Below are 21,150 nucleotides of genomic sequence, written 5' to 3'. Positions count from 1 at the left end.
CCCTTGGAGAGATTCACAAGAAGGAATGAAAGACTCAAGGTACAACCGAGTCATTATCCCTAACCTATTCCATTCCTCTGGATGCCTGAACCTTGTTTTCTGGTTCAAGAACTCACAATCAGCTGTGACTAATCATAATTTATAACAATAACTTTTTATCATAGAAAATTTCATAGGAAACCAAAGTGGTGAAAATAGTTATTATAAATTCACATGTGCGCAACATCCAGTTTCATCAACTATCTCTCATGGCTAATTTCTTACTTTCCATTAACCCTTCTAACACCTACCAATGTTTTAATACAAGTCCCAGGTTCCACACATATTATTTCACTTGTACATATTTCACTGATAAATGCTAAAAGACAGAGACTATAGATGTATGAAAGTACCTGAACAAGTTTATGGAAAACAAAATTTAAAAAAGTTTATTTTAATCCAAAGAAAAAAACCCTGAAATTCATGCATTTTTGTCCATAATACATTATCCATGAACTTCTTGAAGACCTCTGATGCACATGGATTTCAAAAAAGTTTTGTATTAAAATACAACTTAACTTTTAATTCTAATTTCTAAAAACTTTTTGAAATAATTATATACCTACAAAACCATTACCTTAAAAAATACTTCAATGAATTCCTTATTATTAAATGGCCAGTTAATGTTCACATTGCCCCAATCTTTTCCCAGCTGGTTCATATTGGGATGTAAATTAAGCTCATACACTGGTCTCTTCTAATCTTTTTGACAGGCAGAGTTAGACAGTGAGAGACAGAGAGAAAGGTCCTTCCCTCTTTTAACTCAGGAAAATTTTCCACCTTGGCAGTTACCTGCTCAACAATAGATGCCAGGCGTCCCAGGGCCAGGCCACACTCATCCCCTCGGGTCACCACAGCACTGCCGAGCTTCACCACGATTCTCTTGGCATGCTTCAGCTCACTGCGGTGGGCAAAGGACTTGCCGTGTGCACGACTGAGAGGTACAGTGATGAAAGGGATGTTGCTCCAAGGACGAACATGTCTGACAGCTGGAGGCTGGACACGATCTGTAGCCCCCAAAGTCAAATGCAAGAAAAAAAGAAATACACAATATAAATTCTCAATAAAGATGCATGCACAGTATTGACCAAAATATAGCTTTATCAATGACTGTAAGAAACCAGTCTCTCAAAAGATCTGATATGCTCTAATTGTTGCATTGTATAGCATTTATACCAGGTACACCGGTCACAGACACACCCAAATGCTGCTGATGAAGAGCAAAAATGAAAAAAATCTTTCCTGAAGATTTTACATTGGTAAAATATAATGAAAGCTCAGAGCCAGCACTGTGGCACAGTGAGTAAAGTCACTGCCTGTGGCTCTGGCAACCCACATGGGTGTTGGCTCAAGACCCAGCTGCTCCACTTTAGATCCAGCTCCCTGCTAATGCCCTGAGAAAGCAGTGAAGTATGGCCCAGGTCCTTGGGCCCCTGCACCCACGTGGGAGACCAGGAAGAAGTTCCTGGCTTCTGGCTTCAGCTTGGCACAACTCCAGCTGTTGTGGCCATTTAGGGAGTGAACCAGTGGGTAGAAGCTCTTTCTTTCTCTCTTCTCTCTGTAACTGTTTCAAATAAATCTTTTTAAAAAATATAATGAAAGCTTTAATATTGTTCACACCTCTTGATTTGGCAATTCCATATTTAGATATTTACTCTAAGGAATAAATTAGAGATGAGGACAGAGAAGTATCAGAAGCCAGTTCACCAGAATGGTATTTATGATAGGAAGAACCAGAAACAGAGTAAATGTCAAGAAAAGGGAAGAAAAGATAAATTTATATTTTTAGAATTTTTAATAACTTAGGAAAATGTTCATGCTGTTAGTTTCATAAACATGCCTAAAAGGTTACAAAAAAGATGAACAAAATATATAATTAACCTTTTGATGGAATTTCAGGTGGTTTTTAATATTCTTCTCTATTCTTTCCTATATTTTCCAAATTTATACAATAAAAAATGCATTGCTTTCACAATCAGAAAAAAAATATGTGCTTTCAAATGCACTGCACCACTACCAAAAGAGTCTGATTGGCAAAGACATTAATAAACAAGACCATTGGCACAAACAACAGGAAATCCTAAGTAATCCACCTACAATTTGTGTGTGTGTGTGTGTGTGTTTTGACAGGCAGAGTGGATAGTGAGAGAGAGAGAGACAGAGAGAAAGGTCTTCCTTTTTGCCGTTGGTTCACCCTCCAATGGCTGCCGGCGCATTGAGCTGATCCGAAGCCAGGAGCCAGGTGCTTCTTCCGGTCTCCCATGCGGGTGCAGGGCCCAAGGACTTGGGCCATCCTCCACTGCACCAGAGAGCTGGCCTGGAAGAGGGGCAACCGGGACAGAATCCGGTGCCCCAACCGGGACTAGAACCCAGTGTGCCAGCACCACAAGGCAGAGGATTAGCCTATTGAGCCGCGGCGCCAGCCCCACCTACAATTTTCATCTCTGACAAGGCAGCACGAATTCAGATGTCTACAGCAAGTATGAAAGAAACCAGAGGCTTTCTGAAGGAAAGTAATCATGGAGTCAGTCTCTTTCTGTCCCTCTGGACACTGCCCCTAAGCAATCCTTTCCTGATTCTTTTTCTTACAATACCATAGAAGATGTTTAAGTGAAAAAAAAAAAAATTCTTCATCAAAAAAACTGAAGATAGGCCGGCGCTGTAGCATAGTGGGCTAAGCCTCCACCTGTGGCACCGGCATCCTATATGGGCACTGTTTTGTGTCCTGGCTGCTCCTCTTCCAATCCAGCTCTCTGCTATGGCCTGGGAAAGCAGTAGAAGATGGCCCAAGTCCTTGGGCTCCTGCACCCACGTGAGAGATCTGGAAGAAGCTCCTGGCTCCTGGCTTTGGATCAGCTCAGCACTGGCCATTTTGGCCATCTGGAGAGTGAACCTGCGGATAGAAGACCTTTCTCTCTGCCTTTAACTCTACTTCTCAAAGAAATAAATAAAATCTTAAAGCAAAACAAAAATCCTGAAGATATATCTGCATAAGGCCAAAAGCAAGACTAAAAGCTGAAGGTCAGGCACAAAATCCTCAGCCCCTTGTCATGGGCCCAGCTTCCCATGCTGCCTGCCATCTACCCTTTCTCTCACAAATTAACAGATCCTCGGGTTTCAGCTGGGCAAACTGCCACCAATCACAAGGCCACAGTCCCCAGCCTTTCCTGCTCAGCTGGACATGACCATGTGACTGAGTTCTTGTTAAAGAGATACACGTGAAAAAGACAACATAGGACTTCCACCAGCTTCCTGACAAAGAGAAGTGCTTTCTTCTTCCCTTCATCCATCCTGTGCATGGAACAAGAACATAAGGGCTTCAGCTCAAGCAAGTCATGGGGTTCCTTCCAACCATGCAGCAGACCTGGATTGAGTTCCTGGCTCCTGGCTCCTGGCTTCAGTTCCTGGCCTGGAGCTGTTGCAGGCGTTTGAGGAGTGAACCAGTGGATGGGAGTTCTTAGGCTCTCTGCCTTACAGACACATCATTATCATCACCGATTTGGACCACACGAAAACCCCCAGGAGCTGTGAAGCCACAAGGAAGAAGGCACGTGGCCCCTGATTTCACAGTGCTACTCCGGAAGCCCTGGGCTGCCTACTTTCTTGCAGGGCTGCCAACCTTCCAGGAGAGAGAGAAAAAAATACATTTATCCTGTCTGAGCCATCATTTTGTTTCCTGTCACACATACCTAACTGCAACTGACAGAGAAGGAGAACGAGTGCTAGCCAGTGGGCAGGGTGAGGCCTGGGTGGGAGGGGAGACGTTGTCAGCTGATGGTGGTGGTGGTGGGGTCTTACAGCTGACGACTTCGCTTAGTGGGGCTCCCTGGCAGCAAGCAGCAAGATGAAGTGGGTAAGGGGTTCTCTCCAGGACTAAACTTTAGGCGTCTCCCCACCACGAGTTCTCAGTGTCATGATGGGCAAGTGACAAATACCTGAGTGAATTGTTGGAACAATCATTCTGGATCACCTTCGGGGGCCACTGCTTTTGTCCAGCTCTCTGCGTATCTACAGACTTCTATCTCAGACCTTCTGCCTCTGTCTCCCAGCTCCTAATTCCCTCCCTAACCACAATCCAGCCTCTTTCCTTTTTCTCCTCGCTGTAGCAGTGGTGGGGGAGGTGGGCAGAAGTGCACTCTCTTGGACTGGAAGAGCATTGTGTGTTCTCCCTCCCTGCCTGCTTCACACACAAATCCAGGGGAAAAAAATTTTTTTTCTTGACAAAGCAGTTATGAGCCCTTTCTGTCCTCTTTTAAGTAACCATTTCTTTCAAGCGACAATGTTGCAGGTTTGTGCAGATACACAGTAGACTTGCTGGCTGGTTCCTGGTGCAAAGCTGCTCAAGAAGTTATCATGGGGGGCGGGGAGGGGGCAAAACCGGAGCTTGGCGCCCTGTGCAGATCAACTCTTCCTGTTGGTCCTAGGGACTCCAGGACTAGTTTGTTGCTGGGGCAAAGGTCCATGGAGAGCTACCTTTCTTCACTAGGTTAATCAATACAGGTGCCCTGGTTCAGTCTTCAGGGAGATTATCCTAGGTGATAAATACAGCGAAGTCTGAGCTTCCCAGGTGGTTTCTTCTAACTGATCCTGATGACATGGCTTGAACCTGCACTCATCACAGATGTTCACAGGGCTCAGAGCTACACAAGCATTATGTATCCCTTCGGCAGCTGTTGGGATAGGGCTGTTGGCCATGTTTCTCACCTGGGAGGGTGGAGGGCATGGGTGGGTGGGGGCAGACTGATGGGGCACCTCAGGGACACAGCTAACGGCAAGTATGTCAGTCCAGTGGTCAAATGGCAGAAGCCAATCAGAGCCCAGCAGCTGGACTAGCATGAGGCAAACTTCTGACCCACAGTCTGTACCAGCAGCAGAGATGGCACAGCCCAGGGCCTGATAGCCAAGGGTCACTCTGGCTGCAGGCAACTTGGTCATAGTAGTTGATAAGGGCTGACAAGCTTCAAGAGGAGGGCACAACTACCGACAGGGTTTCAATCAGGTACCAACTTAGTCAAGTGCGGTGGGTTCTGGCACCAAGCAGAACTTCAAGGGACCCAGGGCTTTCTGGGTTTCCTGCTGACCAATGCTTTTTACTCTCCCAGATTGACCCTATCTTTCGTGGAGTATTTTTTTTTTAAAGATTTATTTATTTATTTGAACGGCAGAGATAGAGAGGAAGGAGGGAGGAGAAAGAGACAGAGACAGAAAGAACTTCCATTCCCTGGTTCACTCCCCAAATAGCTGCAATAGCCAGGACTGGGCCAGACTGAAACCAGGAGCCTGGAACTCCACCCAGGTCTCCCGTGTGGGTAGCAGGGGCCCAAGCACTTGGGTCATCCTCTGCTGCTGTCCCAGGCACATCAACAGGGAGCTGGATCACAAGTGGAGCAGCCAGGACTCACTCGAACAGGCATTTATATGGATGCTGGTGTTACTGTCAGCTGCTTAACCCACTGTGCCACAAGGCCAGTCCCTTTTGGGGTATTTTTAAAATGTTCTACAGTATATCGCACTTGTTGGGGTTCATACTGAGGACTGAGAAAACTTTGATAGTTGGGAAAATCCATGACTTCTTGCTGAGTAATCCTTTCTCATCTTGTAAGGAATCTTTAGGCTCTAAGTCCCAAGGAAAATCCTAGTAGGCAGGAGGGGAAGATAAGGTACACGTGGGTACACAGATGCCTATATTGTGTGGAGTGGGAGGAGGGCTGGCTATTCCCACTGCTCAAAAAAATCCTTCATTTCTTCTGCATCAGGGTCCTTATCCTCAACAGTCAGTGATGCTGTTTCAGGCTTGAACAAGGGACCGTGACATGATTTCTCTCTCTTCCTAGCCTTCTATTTCCATCTGTGTTTGCTTTCATAGTCTTCTCACTTTGCCCTTACTTCTCTATGCTTCTGCTCATCATGCTCTGTGAACACAAAACACATGCTCCAGAAAAATCTGGATACAAAAATCTAAAAATCTAGGGATGAGATCAGAAAGTACCTCCTTCTGTGAATGAGAAAAGTCAACAATAAAAATACTACTATGAACACTTACTATGTACTAGGAACTATGTATACAGAAGGAGAAGCTGTCAATGAGATTAAGTACAGGCTCTGGAGCACGGCGGTATGAGTTGGAACCTCAAACCCTCCACTTACTTGCTGTTACCATACCTCTCACAAAAGGTTATTATGGGGGATAAAGAGAGTCAATGCATGAAGTGAACCAATGCATGAAGTGAACCAATGCATGGACAAGGACTGGCACAAAGTGAACATTCAACAAGTATCAGGTGGTATTATAAAACTGTTAGCCACCCAAACTGTTGAAATCTTTACTTAATATATACTGAACTGATCTTCTGTATATAAAGAGAATTGAAAATGAATCTTGATGTGAATGAAAGGGGAGAGGGAGCGGGAAAGGGGAGGGTTGTGGGTGGGAGGGAAGTTATGGGGGGGGGGGAAGCCATTGTAATCCATAAGCTATACTTTGGAAATTTATATTCATTAAATAAAAGTTAAAAAAAAAAAAAAACTGTTAGCCACCATCATCATCAGCCTACCTGAATTTGCCTGTGTAAAGCCTCAAGTGTTAGGTATTACTATGAGCTATCATTATTATCCTTGTTTTATAAATAAGGAAACAGGGGCCCAGGGAAACTGAGTAATTTATCCACATTAACAGATGATAAAATTGGCTATAATACTTGGCAGTTGCTCCCATCAACGGGTGGAGTTGGTTTTCCAACCCCTGGAATCTGGACTGGCTCTGTGACTTGCGTTAGCCATAATGATGAAAGCAGAACACTGTATACATTCTGAGAGTCGGCCCCAGGAGGCCCTGCAGCCTCCATACTTGCTGCTCTGGAGAAGCCATGGAAAGCCCACTGTGGGGTGGGAGATCATTGGGTCAACATCGATCTTCCCAAGGGAGGCCCCCTGTTCCCCAGCAATCAGCCCTGAGTCAGTCTGACAGCTGACACAGACACGGAAGCACCATGAGCCGAGCCCAGTCCAAAATGCCAGCTCACGGAATTGTGACCTAAATAGACAGTTGTTGTTTTAGATCACTAAGTTATTTAATTAGTAAGCAGCAGAGTGGTTTCCAAACCCAGGGAACCTGGCTCTGGATCCTGAACTTTCAGCCATTACACTGTTCTTTATATGAAAGAGAAATAGAAATTTTCTGGATGATGATAAGCATGATTAATGGCTTAGCAATTCATCCTTCAGCTGGGCTTGAAGATGGACAGTGATACGATTTCAGTGACACCAAGGAGCTGGCCAATTCAAAACGCCACGAACAGCTCTTCTGGAGCAACCAATCTCCACTGGCAAAAAAGGGAACCTTGACCTACACCTGCTTTATAAAGAATTTAAAATAGATCACAGAGTTAAATGTAAAAGGGAAAACTACAAAACCGTTAGAGTAAAACAGAAAACCTTCAGGAGTTAGGGTTATACAAAGAGTTCTTGGACCTGATTCTAAAAGCATAATCCATAAGAACTGATAAACTGGATTTCATCAAAATTAAACCTTTCATTTGTGAAAAACTCTGTTAAGAGAATGAAATGACAAGCTCACAAACTAGAAGGAAAATATTTGCAAGCCACGCTACCTGACAAGGGACTAGTATCTAGAAGATGTAAAGAATTCTTAAACTTCAACAGTTAAAAAAAACATAATCAGTTACCAAATGAGCAAAAGACATGGATAGACAGTTCACTAAAGATGATAAACAGGTGGCATACAGGCACATGGGATGATGTTCCACATCACTATCCCTGAGGGAAAAGCAAGTGAAAGTCACAATATAGGGGACAGCATTGGAGCACAGTGGGTTAAACTGCTGCTTGCAACCCAGGCTTCCCATATCAGAATGCCAGTTCGAGTCCTGGCTGCTCTTTCAATCCAGCTTCCTGCTAATGTGCCTGGGAAGGCAGCAAAAGATGGTCTAAGTACGTGAGCCCCTGATATCCATATGGGAGACCAGAATGGAGTTCCTGGTTCCTGGCTATAGCTTCGCTCAGTTCCGGCTGTTGCAGCCATTAGGAGAGTGAACCAGCAGATGGAAGATATCTCTCCTTCTAAATGCATAAATAAATGGACTTTTGTTTGTTTGTTTAAAAGGAAAGTCACAGTATAAATCACCACATACCCATCAGAACACTAAAATAAGAGTGACAACATGAAATGCTGGTGAAGTCGCGGAGGAAGTGGATCACTCATAACTGCTGGTGGGAATGTAGTGGTATAGTCATCCTGCATAAGCAGCCTAATGTTTTCCTATAAAGTTACACGTGCAACTACCACCTGACACTACTACACTCTGCAGCATCTATCCCACAGAACTGCAAACCATGTTTACACAAAACCTTTTCCATGAATGTTCACAGCCAAAAAATGGATAGAAATCCAGATGTCCTTCAATGGGTAAATATTTACACAAACTGGTACACTCATACCATTGAATAATACTCAGTAATAAGAAGGAACCAACTGATAACACACAGCTTTTTAAAAGAATCTTCAGGGGAATTATGCAAAATTAAAAAAAAGTCTCAAAGTCAAGTAGTATATAATTCATTTATACAACATTCTTGAAATGACCAAATTACAAAAATGCAGAACTGGGGGCCAGCACCAGTTCGAGTCCCGGCTACTCCTCTTCCGATCCAGCTCTCTGCTATGGCCTGGGAAAGCAGTAGAAGATGGCCCAAGTCCTTGGGCCCCTGCACCCACATGGGAGACCTGGAAGTGGCTCCTGGTACCTGGCTTCGAAACGGCCCAGCTCTCGCTGCTGCGGCCAATTGGGGAGTGAATCAGTGGATGGAAGATTTTCTGTCTCTCCCTCTGTCTAGAACTCTACCTCCTAAAGAAATAAATAAAATTATTTTTAAAAAATGCAGAACTGATTACTGGGAGCTAAGGTTAGGGGCAGGGAAGAGAGGATGGCTTTAAGAGAAACATGAAAGAGCCTGGGATGACTGTGATACTCTGTCTTCACTGGCAATAGCCCTGGTGGACACACTACGTGAAAGTGGGTAAAAGGCATAAGGGACCTCTCTGTATCCTTCCTTCCTTCCTTCCTCCCTCCCTCCCTCCTTTCCTCCTTCCTTCCCTTCCTTCCTTTTTAAAGATTTCTTTATTTGGAAAGCAAGTTACAGAAAAGCAGAGGCAGAGAGAGATCTTCCATCCACTGGTTCACTTCCCAAATGGCTGGAGCTGGGCTGACCTGAAGCCAGGAGCCAGGACCTTCTTCTGGGTCTCCCACGTGGGTGCAGGGGCCTAAGCACCTGGGCCATCTTCTACTGCTTCCCCAGGCCATAGCGGAGACCTGGATGGGAAGTGGAGCAGCTAGGTCTCAAACTGGCGCCCATATGGGATGCCGGCATTACAGGCAGTGGCTTTACCTGCCAAACTCCAGCACTGGCCCCTGTATTATTTCTTGTAATTGCAAGTGAATCTATTATTATCTCAAAATTAAGTGCCTAATTACAAAAAATAGTAATGAACGAAAGTTTTAAAAAATAGACTATAAAAATCAGAGGATGGGGGAAACACTAGGGAGTACTTGGTTGACAATCATTTCACCCAGAAGGCTGCCTCTTTGCTTTTTTCCAATTCTACCAAAATACATTTTTAAAATTATTATTTTTTTAGTATATCCGAGAGGTAGAGAGACAGAAGGAAAGAGCTCTCATCTGCTTGTTCACTCCCCAACTTCCCATAATGGCCTGAGCTGGGCCTAAGCTGAAGCCAGGAGCCACATTTGCAATTCAGGTCTCCCAAGTGGGTGGCAGAATTCCAATGACTGAGCCATCTCTGCTGGCTCCCGGAAAACTGCAATGGAGTCAAGAGCTGGAGCTGAGACTCAAACCCAGGCACTTAACTGCTAGGCTGACTGCCCACTCCTGAAACTACATTCTCTTCTCTCCTTTAAAACCTTGTTGAATCACACTTTGACCACCCAAGTTCCCACATACTTATAAATTTCCATGGTACATACGAGATCTGGAAACAGCTGTGGACTGGACCCAGGGCAGAAGACGCTGGTTGAAGGGCTTGAACCCAGAGTGATAAACTTGACTCAACATGCTGAGATGTGATCACTGTTCAAAGTACCTGCAAAATGCATTTTTAAAAACCAGATAATGAAAAATGTTAGGCAATGCACTGCCCCACACTCTCAGAGCAAACCCTTGACAGAACTGCTCTATCAGGGAAACTTCCACCTCCTCAGTATGACAGAAAAGAGAAAGAGCAAAGGGCTCTTCCCCAGGCCCCAACCATAGCCTTTCCTTTTCCTACAACCCCCTGAGCTTTTATTTTATGTAAGCCATGGAAGCAAATAGCGATTAGGCATTATGAATATTTTGAATGACAAGATTTTCAATAGTTACATACTGTAGTAAATCTTTGTTACAATTCCTATACTGTTCGGAGAGGGGGGTGTCTCCAAAACATCAGTAACAGATCCAGCATCCTAGAGCGTCCATCCCTACCTTCCTGCTATCACCTCCCAAATGAACCCTGAAACCCACACATTAGAAAGGTCAGCTTGATTCCTGTCAGCCACAAGAAGAGAGATAAAAGGCCAAAGGCCATTGCTAACTCTTTCTTCCTGGCTGCCCATGAGAATACCTGCAACTGGTCAGTATTTTAAATGGCCGTGAGCACATGAATATACGCAGATTGTGAGGGTAAGTATGCGGCTAGAAATCTCAGACTTGAGAACATGATGGCTATGGATATTTCCCCATTTTGGGTCAAACTTGAGGCTTTGGGCAAAGAAAAGAATGTTTTATTTCACAAAAATGAAGGGAATTCCTTCCTATATTTACACACAGAATAAGTAATCTATTACAGCACCTCTTAGGCTACAGGGATACTGCTGTTTTCCAAGATACAAAATGCAGTCTTTTTTTTGCTTGAAGACCTCTTAAAAGTGCCTCAAAAGATTAGCAGTTAGTCCCATAATGAAAATCAGGAATGCCATGTACTGCTCTAAAAGGCACAGAAATGGGAGACAGGCAGGATACAGGGTTATGAAACATATGGCATCCAGCAGGCAGTAGGAAGTATTAAGTGATATCTTTGCTGACTTAAGCTTTTGCGTATGATTTAAGTCCCCAGTCTGTGTTTGTTGATTATATAAATTCCAGCAGCAATAGTTGCTAAACATTTATTTACATGTGAATATTTCAAAAACACCTACAGAAGAGTCAAAGGGTAGGATAAGCAAATAGTAACACTAAATTCCAGTTTCATCTCCTCCAGGAAACTTTGTCTGGCAACTGTAGCCTTCCAGGTTGGACATAATCCTACAGGCCAGCTTTTAACTGGTTCACATTCACTGTCGCCTCTCCCGGCTGGAGTTTTACACCGCCCACTGACAGCACCGTAAAGAGCAAGGGGAAAACAGACTTGGAGTGGGACCAATTTGGGTTCCAGCTCTCCCCTTGCTAGCTGTGTGCCTTTTGAAGGGTTACTGAATTTAAGACTTTATTTCCTTACTGTAAATCAGGGATAACAGCAGTAAAGACTTCATAAGATTGTGAGAATTAAATGAGATAAGGCATGGAAAGTGCTTGCGTACAACAGACGCTCAATGTCAGTCTTCCTTCTGTCTGTTGGGCACTGGCGGCTTACCACCTTTGAATGTTTTATTTCCATCAGAACTCACTACGTGCACCCATCCTCCAATGGGTGTAATCACACACACACAGTTACTGTTTAAGGGTCTCTTATCTAAGCCCTGAAGGTTTAAGGTCTGCTAAGAGGGAGGTTGATGTAGACGTGAGCCTCTGTCCAGCTCGGGGCCGACAGACCTCCAGAAGGGACGGCCACTCCCTCACTGCAGCCCATTCACCCTGCAGGAGTTTACAACCAGACAGCTGACCCCAAGGAGCAAAGGGCGTGCGTGTGTCTAGACTCGGCTCGTCAGCTGCACCACGTTTCCCTGTTATGATGGAGCCCTTTCTCTAGCGCCTCTCGACAACTTCTATGCAGAACGCTCTTATCTCCCAGACTTAGAGAGCTGAACTTCGCTCTGTCTCAGCAACCTAGTCCCTGGCACACATGCTCAGTGGACAGACGCACCACTCCACACACGGAGACCCAGACCTAGTGAGGTTCGTTCTCACCACCTGGGAGGCCGGGGTTGGGGGGGGCTCCAGGTGTCCCTGATGCGCAGGAAGGACTTCTCTACCACATACAGCACGCCACGCAGCAAAAGGCGGTCGCAGCCAAGTGCCCGGCTGCGGAGGAGCCTGGCTTTCAGGAGAGGATCAGGGACGGCCCTGAGAGTCGGCCCGTGGCCGGCTATAAAGCGGGGTGCACCGGCCACCACCACCTCCACCGCCGGGGCGGATGCGCTGGCTGCACGCTGGTTCCAGGCTCTCCGGCCGAGAGGAGGCCTGCAGAGTCTGGGGAGGCCCAGTCCCTCTCCTGGGTGTACCCGGGGGGACCGCCACGGAGAGTGGAACCAGTAGCGACCCGCAGACCCCAGGGCCTCGGCGCCCGGCATATGGAAGCGCGCCGGAGCTCTGCAGCACGGCCCCTGGAGGCCCAGAGCCGGCCCAGCCAGCGGCCAGCACCCACGCCCACCCGAGGGACCCCCCGCCTCGACCCGCACCTGCTGGGCCCGCGCCCCCGCGGCCCCTCCGCGGCCGGGCGCGAGTGAGCCTCCTCAGAGGCGCCGGCGCATCGCCCACCCGGCGGCTTGCCGCGTACCTGCCTAGGCGCCGCCGCCGCCAACGCCGCGCACGCTCTCAGCCGCCGCCCCCGGACTCGCAGCCCGGCCCTCACTCCACGCCAGGCTGATTCTGGAGCCCGCTCACTCTCCTCTCGCTTCCGTCTACGTCCCGCACGATGGCGTTACGTCAGCCGCGACGGAGTAAATCCGGGCCGCCCGGCCTGCGCCGTTGACGTGGGGGCGCGGGGCCGACCCAGAGCCGCCCCGCGGCGCCGGCGTAGGCGCCTTCCGAGAATCGCGGCCGCGCCTCCACGTGGCGGGTCCCGCCCTCCGGCCCGGGCAGACGCGGGGAGGCGGGGCCGGAGGCTCCCGGGAGCATCCACGTCCCCAGAGGTGGCTGGAGGCTGGAGGGAGCGGCCGGCGGGCTTTCCCAGCTGGGCGCCCCCAGCTGCTGGTGGGTTTCGTAAAGGCTGTGTGAGCGTCGGTGTGGATGGTTTACACCCGAGACACACCTCGGAAGCCAGCACGCTGGGTCGGTGCCTGCACACTGCGGCTGCGGTGGTTTTGCAGCTCGTCGTCTGGGGACGGTTACATTCTAAAACGCATTCTCTGACAGCTGCAATTATTCCAAAGGTGAATGCAGCTCCGCCCTTGAAAATGAGAGCCCAGACTGTCTCCCTCTTTCCTCTTAGCTGTGTTTCCCTCCAAGGCCGGGTCTCTGCACACACACGTGAGGCTGGGCAGGAGACAAGGGTGGGGAGGTAGGGAACAGCATGGGATTTGGAGGAGGGGGACATGAAGCTGGTTTGCCCTTCCGTGTCCCTGAGGACGCTCCTAAGCCTGTTTATGCTTGTTCCTTCATTAGCCGTTGGGTCCTGCATGGTCCGAATGCATCGCCCAAAACTCATGTGTTGGAAACTTAATCCTCCATGCCACAGCGCTGTTTAGATCAGGAGGGATCCACCCTCACGAAGGGATCCGTGCTGCTCTTTTCAGGGCCTGCGGGAGCTGGGGGCAGGTTTGCCCTTTCCTGCTCTTCTGCATTCTGCCACGTGGGGATGAAGTAGGAGCCATCACCAGATGCTGGGGCCTTGACCTTGGACTCGAAGCCCCCAGAACCGTGAGAAATACATTCCTCTAAGTTACCCGGTCTGTGATATGCAAAGAATGGACTGCCAGCTGGGTGTGAAGGAAGCGTTATGGATACCTGACCAAATAATGACAGCATCCTCTGGATGCTGGAGAGGAGGCCGCTCAGAGACTTAGGGACGGCTTTACAAAGACAGCTGTCACTGAGATGTGTTTTTGGAGAAGCAGGAGCCTGTGAGGAGGAGGGAGTGGAATCTGCAGAGCTCTGAGACACCAGTAAGAGAGGCTGCATGTGCCACAGGAGCAGGGTAGGGGGCTGGCTGGGAGCCCACCTTGCAAAAGGGTTTTTTCTGTGCTGTGCTGAAGGTTTTCAATTTTACGCTCTCCAAAGACAGAGAACCGTGGTGAGAGGCCATGGTGAGAAAGACAGAGAGGCCATGGTGAGAAATGGTGGCTGGAAGAAAGGTTCCAGCAGAGGGGCTGGAGAGCAGACAGCGCCAGCTTGCAAGGTGGAAGACCTGGGAATCTGATGCTGAATGAGCAAACAAGGAGGCAGAGGCCAGAGGGCATGGAATGTGTTAAATGTGGAGCACTTTGGGTCTGAAGTAAGATAGAAGATGCCAAAGAAAATAAGACTACGCTGATGTAACTTGCGTCTGGTATTTCTTGGCTTTTAAGAGTCACATCACATACTTCAGGACAAATTAGGTAGCTATGGGTGTGGCTAAAACCAAAGGGAGTGGCCTTCTCTGGTTCTTCACCCACGTAGCACCTTCTGGTGATTGCTTGTCTGCCTTCCCTGCTAGAATATAAGCTCCTGGTGGCAGGGAAGTATGTTTCTGGAACATAACAGATAGCAGTAAATATTTGAATAAAATATTCCTTTTTACAAAAATCCCCAAATATTTTGAATAAGTTCTTTTTAAATTAAATAATGGTATGAGTTTGAAGCAAGTTATTCCTGACAGCTTTTTTACTTGATAATGTATCAATGAATGTTTTTGCAGAAGAATGTTTTGCCAAGTTAGTTGCTTTCTGCATTAATTTTATAGTCAGAATGGATGCCAACAAAATTACTTCCCACTACAAATAAATGTTTGTTTAGGTTTCTCAAATAAGGAATTTGGCTAATCACACTACCTTTCATCTGACAGGGTTAAGAGAATCAAATATGATAACGCTTTAACACTATACAAATATTTCATATTATTTCTATTAATATTTTGCTACTAATATTCTATTCTACCAATAAGGAAGAAGGAGTAGGAGATGAGATTACAGAAAAAAAATCAAATACCAGATATACAAGGAGTATTCAAGACATTTATGGAAAATGCATATTATGAAAACACTGCATGGACTGCAATTTTTCACACCAAAATAAACTTAACTTTAATTACACTCTCTCATCGCTTCTCAGCCTTTTGGCTATGATCAAGTGTAATTATACTCTCTCCTTGAACCTCCTATGAACTAGTTTGTTTCTCCACACACAGAAGTCAAGGAAGTAATTCAGCCATGACATTTGTCCTCCATCTGGTAAACAGATTGATTGTTTTTTCATGGGAAAGATTTAAGATCTGTCTCAGCAAGTAGAGGCTAGACTGGACATGAAAAGAAGGTATCATAGTAAGTGGAACGTTTAGAATTAGCCTTAAGAATGCACAATTACAGACTACTTCTTTAGATTCTGTCTGTAGTTAGGCTTAAGTTATCTGAGTTTCAAGTTGTTTAATTGTGAAGAACAGAAACTCATTCAAACAAGGCAATTTACCGGAAGGAGTGACGTGTCTTCAGAGGCAGGAGGGAAAACTGGGTCTCACAAGGGAGATGGGGGGAGAAGGAACGGGAAGGTAAGGAACCTCCATTTTTTTTTTTTTTTTTTTGACAGGCAGAGTGGACTGTGAGAGAGAGAGAGAGAAAGGTCTTCCTTTTGCCGTTGGTTCACCCTCCAATGGCCGCTGCGGCTGGCGTATCATGCTGATCCGAAGCCAGGAGCCAGGTGCTTCTCCTGGTCTCCCATGTGGGTGCAGGGCCCAAGGACTTGGGCCATCCTCCACTGCATTTCTGGGCCACAGCAGAGAGCTGGCCTGGAAGAGGGGCAACCGGGATAGAATCCGGCGCCCCAACCGGGACTAGAACCCGGTGTGCCGGTGCCGCAGGCGGAGGATTAGCCTGTTGAGCCGCGGCACCAGCCAGACCTCCATCTTTAAGTCTCTTGTTCACAGTTGTCTGTGCACATCTGCTTTCTTTTCCCTCCAAAATAGATTTTTCCATTAGTGAACATTTGGTGGAAAAGTCTCCCCAACCCCAAACATTTCTTCCTGTTAGGATCCACTCCTGGCTGACTTCTAGTCTTGGTCTCAGTTCCAAATTCCCCAGAGAGAAAATCTTGCTGGACTAGCAGAGGTGGAAGGTCATGCACATAACATGAACATGGGCCGGCGCCGCGGCTCAATAGGCTAATCCTCCACCTTGCGGCGCTGGCACACCGGGTTCTAGTCCGGTTGCCCCTCTTCCAGGCCAGCTCTCTGCTGTGGCCCGGGAATGCAGTGGAGGATGGCCCAAGTGCTTGGGCCCTGCACCCCATGGGAGACCAGGAGAAGCACCTGGCTCCTGCCTTCGGATCAGCATGGTGTGCCGGCCGCAGTGGCCATTGGAGGGTGAACCAACGGCAGAGGAAGACCTTTCTCTCTGTCTTTCTCTCTCACTGTCCACTCTGCCTGTCAAAAACAACAACAACAACAACAACAAAACCAAAAAAAGCACACACACAAAAAGCCATGAACATGGAGGCTGGCCCCTCCTCTACCCCCTTCAGCAGAGCTCGGAGTGGTGAGAGTGCTTATGGAAAATGTCGCTATGTCTGTGAGTTGGCAATGATAGACAAACTTAAATGAAACCAGTTTCAGCAACGCTAGGCAACATCGCTTAATAGTTTCACAAGCAAGGCCACACATCAAAGTGTCAGGAAAACTTAAAAAAAAAAAAGATTTTTTTTTTTTTTTGAACAGGCAGAGTGGATAGTGAGAGAGACAGAGAGAAAAGTCTTCCTTTTTGCCGTTGGTTCACCCTCAAATGGCCGCTGTGGCCGGCGCATTGTGCTGATCCGAAGGCAGGAGCCAGGTGCTTCTCCTGGTCTCCCATGCGGGTGCAGGGCCCAAGGACTTGGGCCATCCTCCACTGCCTTCCTGGGCCACAGCAGAGAGCTGGCCTGGAAGAGGGGCAACCGGGATAGAATCCGGCGCCCCAACCGGGACTAGAAGCCGGTGTGCCGGCGCCGCAAGGCGGAGGATTAGCCTGTTAAGCCATGGCATTGGCCAAAATACAGATTCTTAGAATACAATTCCCCACCTTGCAGTTTCCCAGTCCTGGAGTCTCGAGGGGTGGGGCCCAGATTATGTTGTAACTGGCAATTGGGAGCTACTCTTTAAAAGATAGGCCTAGAATGCTCAACAGATAGAACAAACAGAGACAGAGAATTGGAGTTACCCATAAACAGGGAACATTCCTGCATACAAAATACAGAGAGCTTCTTTTTAGAGAGCAAATATCTACTCAAAATAGTTTTATTTTCTCTGGTTCTAAAAATCAGAGATGCTTACTGTTAAATAAGAAAAGCCTCATTTAAAAAAAAAGATTTATTTATTTATTTATTTAAAAGTCAGAGTTAGAGAGGGAGATAGAAAGCGATCTTCCATCCCCTGGTTCACTCTCCAGATGGCTGTAATGGCCATGGTTGGGTCAGGCCAAAGCCAGGAGCCAGAAGTTTCATCTGGGTCTCACACATATCAGATGGCAGGGACCCAAGCACTTAGGCCATCTTCCACTGACTTTCTCAGGCCATTAAAAGGGAGCTGGATAGGAAGCGGAGCAGTAGAGACATGAACTGGCGCTCATATGGAATGCCAGCATTACGGGTGACAGCTTTACCTGCTATGCCACAATGTCAGCTCAGAATGCCTCATTTTTGAGATTTGGCCTTCCAGAATTTTTTGCATAAGTATACACATGTAACAATTTTCCCAAAACTATGTATAATTTTATAGTGTTTTGTCTCCTTTAAAAAAGAACATGAGGGGCTGGCGCCGTGGCTCACTTAGTTGGTCCTCTGCCTGCGGCGCCAGCATCCCATATGGGCGCCGGGTTCTACTCCTGATTGCTCTCCTTCCAGTCCAGCTTTCTGCTGTGGCCTGGGAAGGCAGTGAAGGATGGCTCAGGTGCTTGGGCCCCTGCACCCGCATGGGAGACCGGGAGGATTTGCCTGGCTCCTGGCTTCGGATCGGCACAGTGCCAGCCGTTGGCGGCCATCAGGGGAGTGAACCAGTGGAAGAAGACCTTTCTCTCTCTCTGTCTATAACTCTACCTGTCAATTAAATAAAAAAAGATCATGAAATGTGTTCATTGGACAATATAGTTCTGCATAATTTCCAACGATTGCACAACCTTCCAAGCTATGCATATACCAGTTTGGCAGTGTAATCCCCTATGGTAAGCATTTTCCCTCCTTGGATAATGTTTTGGGAAAATTGAGTCAAAGTTAATGAAAAGTTTTAAGGCTTTTGATAATTATCAAATAGCCACCTACTCTTCTCTTGAAGTTTCTGCCAGTTTACATTGACAGTAGTATTTAAGAGTACTTGTTTTCCCATACCTGCAGCAGTCTGGCTAGCATTTCAATTTCAATCTATTCAAATCATACACATCCCTTTTATATAAAACTTGCTCCTTGGGGCCACCTGTGATAACAGCATCCCATATTAATGCTGGCTTGAATTGCGGCTGCTGCACTTCCAATCCAGCTCCCTGCTAACTCAGCCGGGAAGGCAGTGGAAGTTGGCTCAAGTCCTTGGGCCCCTGCCACCCACTTGGGAGACCCAGATGGTGTTCCAGGCTGGCTTAGGCCTGGCCCAACCCTGGCTGTTGTAGTCATTTGGAGAGTGAACCAACAGATGGAAGATCTCTTCCTTTTTGCCTTTCCCTCTCTGTAACTCTGCCTTTCGAATAAAATCAATCTTAACAAACAAACAAAAATACTTGTTCCTTAAATTGAATGCATGATTCTAAGAGATCTTTTGTGCAATAGGTCAAATGGGTAACTTCCTAGTATGGATACACAGAGGAAACTAAGAATGTATTGTTCTGTAGATGGCTTTCAAAATGTCAGGGAAAAATAAGTTGAGAGCTTAATGTGTAACAAGCACTGGAATGAAAAAGCTAACAATTTCTGAAGGTCTGTTATAAGGAGGTAAGATGGTCATATAATCTTATCTGAAGTAGATTAAATAGTCTTGTTATCAAAGAAGAGAGGAAATGAGCAGTGAGGGGGTAGCCTACAAAGAACGGACTGCTGGTTTTGGGTAGAAGATCTCTGCACTGTAGGTTAAAAAGGCACAGTGATCACAAGATATTTCACAGCCATTAGGATGGCAAAAATTAAAAAGGCAGTACAACTATTGGAAAGTATGTGGAGAAACTAGAACCCTCACATACTACTGGTAAGGAAAGTAATGTGGCATCCCTTGGTAAGTTAAGCAGAGTTACCCTATGATCCAGCCATTCGACTCCTATGTATATATATACCCAAGATAAATGAAATGTATGTCCACACAAAAACTTGTATACAAATGTCCCATATAGCATTATTCATAACCAAAAATGTGCAAACAATTCAAATGTCCATCAACTGACAAATAAATAAAATATGGTATATCTATGTAATGGGATTGTGATTCAGCCACAAAAAAAAAAAAAAAAAAAGAGTAAATTACTGATATAAACTACAACATGGTTGAAACTTGACAAGGTTACCCTAAAAAGCCAGACAAAAAGTTATATATTGTATGATTCTCTTTATATGAGCTGTTTTGCAGAGGGAAATCTATAGAGACAGAAAGGACCTTAGTGACTGACTGCTAGTCAGTTGCAGAGAGACAGAGAGAGGGAGGGAGGGAGGGAGGGAAAGAGAGAGAGAGAGAGAGAGAGAGAGAGAGAGAGAGAGACAGTTGTCTTCCATCTGCTGGCTCATTCCCCAAATGTCTGCAACGGATCTCCCATGTGGGTGCAGGGCCCCAAGGACTTGGGCCATCCTCTACTGCTTTCTCAGGCACTATTAGCAGGGAGCTGGGTTGGAAGTGGAGCAGCCAGGACTCAAACTGGTGCTCATATGGGATGCCAGTGTTGCAGGCAGTGGCTTTACCCACTACACCACAGCACTGGCCCCTTAGTGACTGCTAGAAACTGGAGAGAAAGGGGAAATGGAAAGTGATTGCTAATGGGTAATGAAAATGTTCTAGAATTAGTAGTGATAGTTGTATAACTCAATATACATACACTGGGCATTTACTTAAAGGGAGAGTATAGCAGGCATGGAAAGCCAAGATATCATGGAAAAAAAAAAAAAAAGACCTAAATGAAGGATCTCTGTGAGTGAGATCCCAGTGGAAAGAACGGGGCCATCAAAGAAGGAGGTACCCTTCTCCGAAGGGAGGAGAGAACCTCCACTTTGACTATGACCCTATCGGAATAAGACCAAAGTCAGCGAACTCTAAAGGCTTCCATAGCCCTGGCAACTCATGACTAGAGCCTAGGGAGATTACTGACGCCATGAACAGGAGTGTCAAATTGTTAAGTCAGCAACAGGAGTCACTGTGTACTTACACCCCATGCAGGATCTGTCCCTAATGTGTCGTCTAAAGCCAAGTGATGCTATGACTGGTACTGAAACAGTATTTTTATACTTTGCGTTTCTGTGTGGGCGCAGACTGATGAGGTCTTTGCTAATTATATACTGAAGTGATCTTCTGTATATAAAGAGAATTGGAAATGAAAAAAAAAAAAAACAACCTGGTGTTAAAATGAAAATGGCATAGAAAATTAATTATTTTGAAAAAAAAATTATGTAGTATGGTATGTATATATATATTTTTAAAATGCACAGAATGGTTTTATAGCACTTGGACAAGGGAAGAAGAATCTGAATCAAGCAGCAGAGAGACGAAATTCTGCAAAGGACTCATAATCTGTTGAGTGGATGGGATGCCTGCTACCCCGTAACCTAGGATGAGTTCCTACATAAAGTTATTTCCCTGTAAGAAGCCCAAACCTGGAGAATGTCAATTCTTGAATAGCTTTGTGGCAAGGTTTATTATAAGCTCTTTGGAGGCATGGTTGCTAACTTAAATAACATCTCTGTAACGGACTCTGGTTACTGTGCCACCAGCTGACTTCCCTTGCGCACCATGTCCCCTGAATAGAAGCACTTCCACTAGTTAAGCAGTAACTGATAGAAGACCTTCACCATTCTCTTCCAGGGAACTGGCTGATTTCTAGA

General features: G+C 46.2%; 1 protein-coding gene across 3 annotated transcripts in view; it reads right to left on the bottom strand.

The window, feature by feature from the left end:
• ALDH18A1 (aldehyde dehydrogenase 18 family member A1) overlaps positions 1–12,934 on the bottom strand; it is a 39,479-nt gene extending 26,545 nt beyond the window's left edge. For 2 of the 3 annotated variants that reach the window (XM_062213915.1, XM_062213917.1), the window contains exons 1-3: positions 12,767–12,934; positions 10,041–10,156; positions 832–1,046 (exon numbers count right to left, since the gene is read on the bottom strand). In XM_062213915.1, the coding sequence (XP_062069899.1) occupies positions 832–1,046; positions 10,041–10,128 (303 nt within the window). In that variant the 5' untranslated portion in view covers positions 10,129–10,156; positions 12,767–12,934. Of the gene's footprint in view, positions 1–831; positions 1,047–10,040; positions 10,157–12,668; positions 12,689–12,766 lie in introns of those variants that run through there. The other variant, XM_062213916.1, reaches the window with a different exon arrangement.
• Positions 12,935–21,150: the final 8,216 nt, after the last annotated feature.

The sequence above is a fragment of the Lepus europaeus genome, chromosome 17 (assembly GCF_033115175.1).
Source record: "Lepus europaeus isolate LE1 chromosome 17, mLepTim1.pri, whole genome shotgun sequence".
Classification (NCBI taxonomy): Eukaryota; Metazoa; Chordata; class Mammalia; order Lagomorpha; family Leporidae; genus Lepus; species Lepus europaeus.
This window is presented reverse-complemented; position numbering and strand designations above follow the sequence as displayed.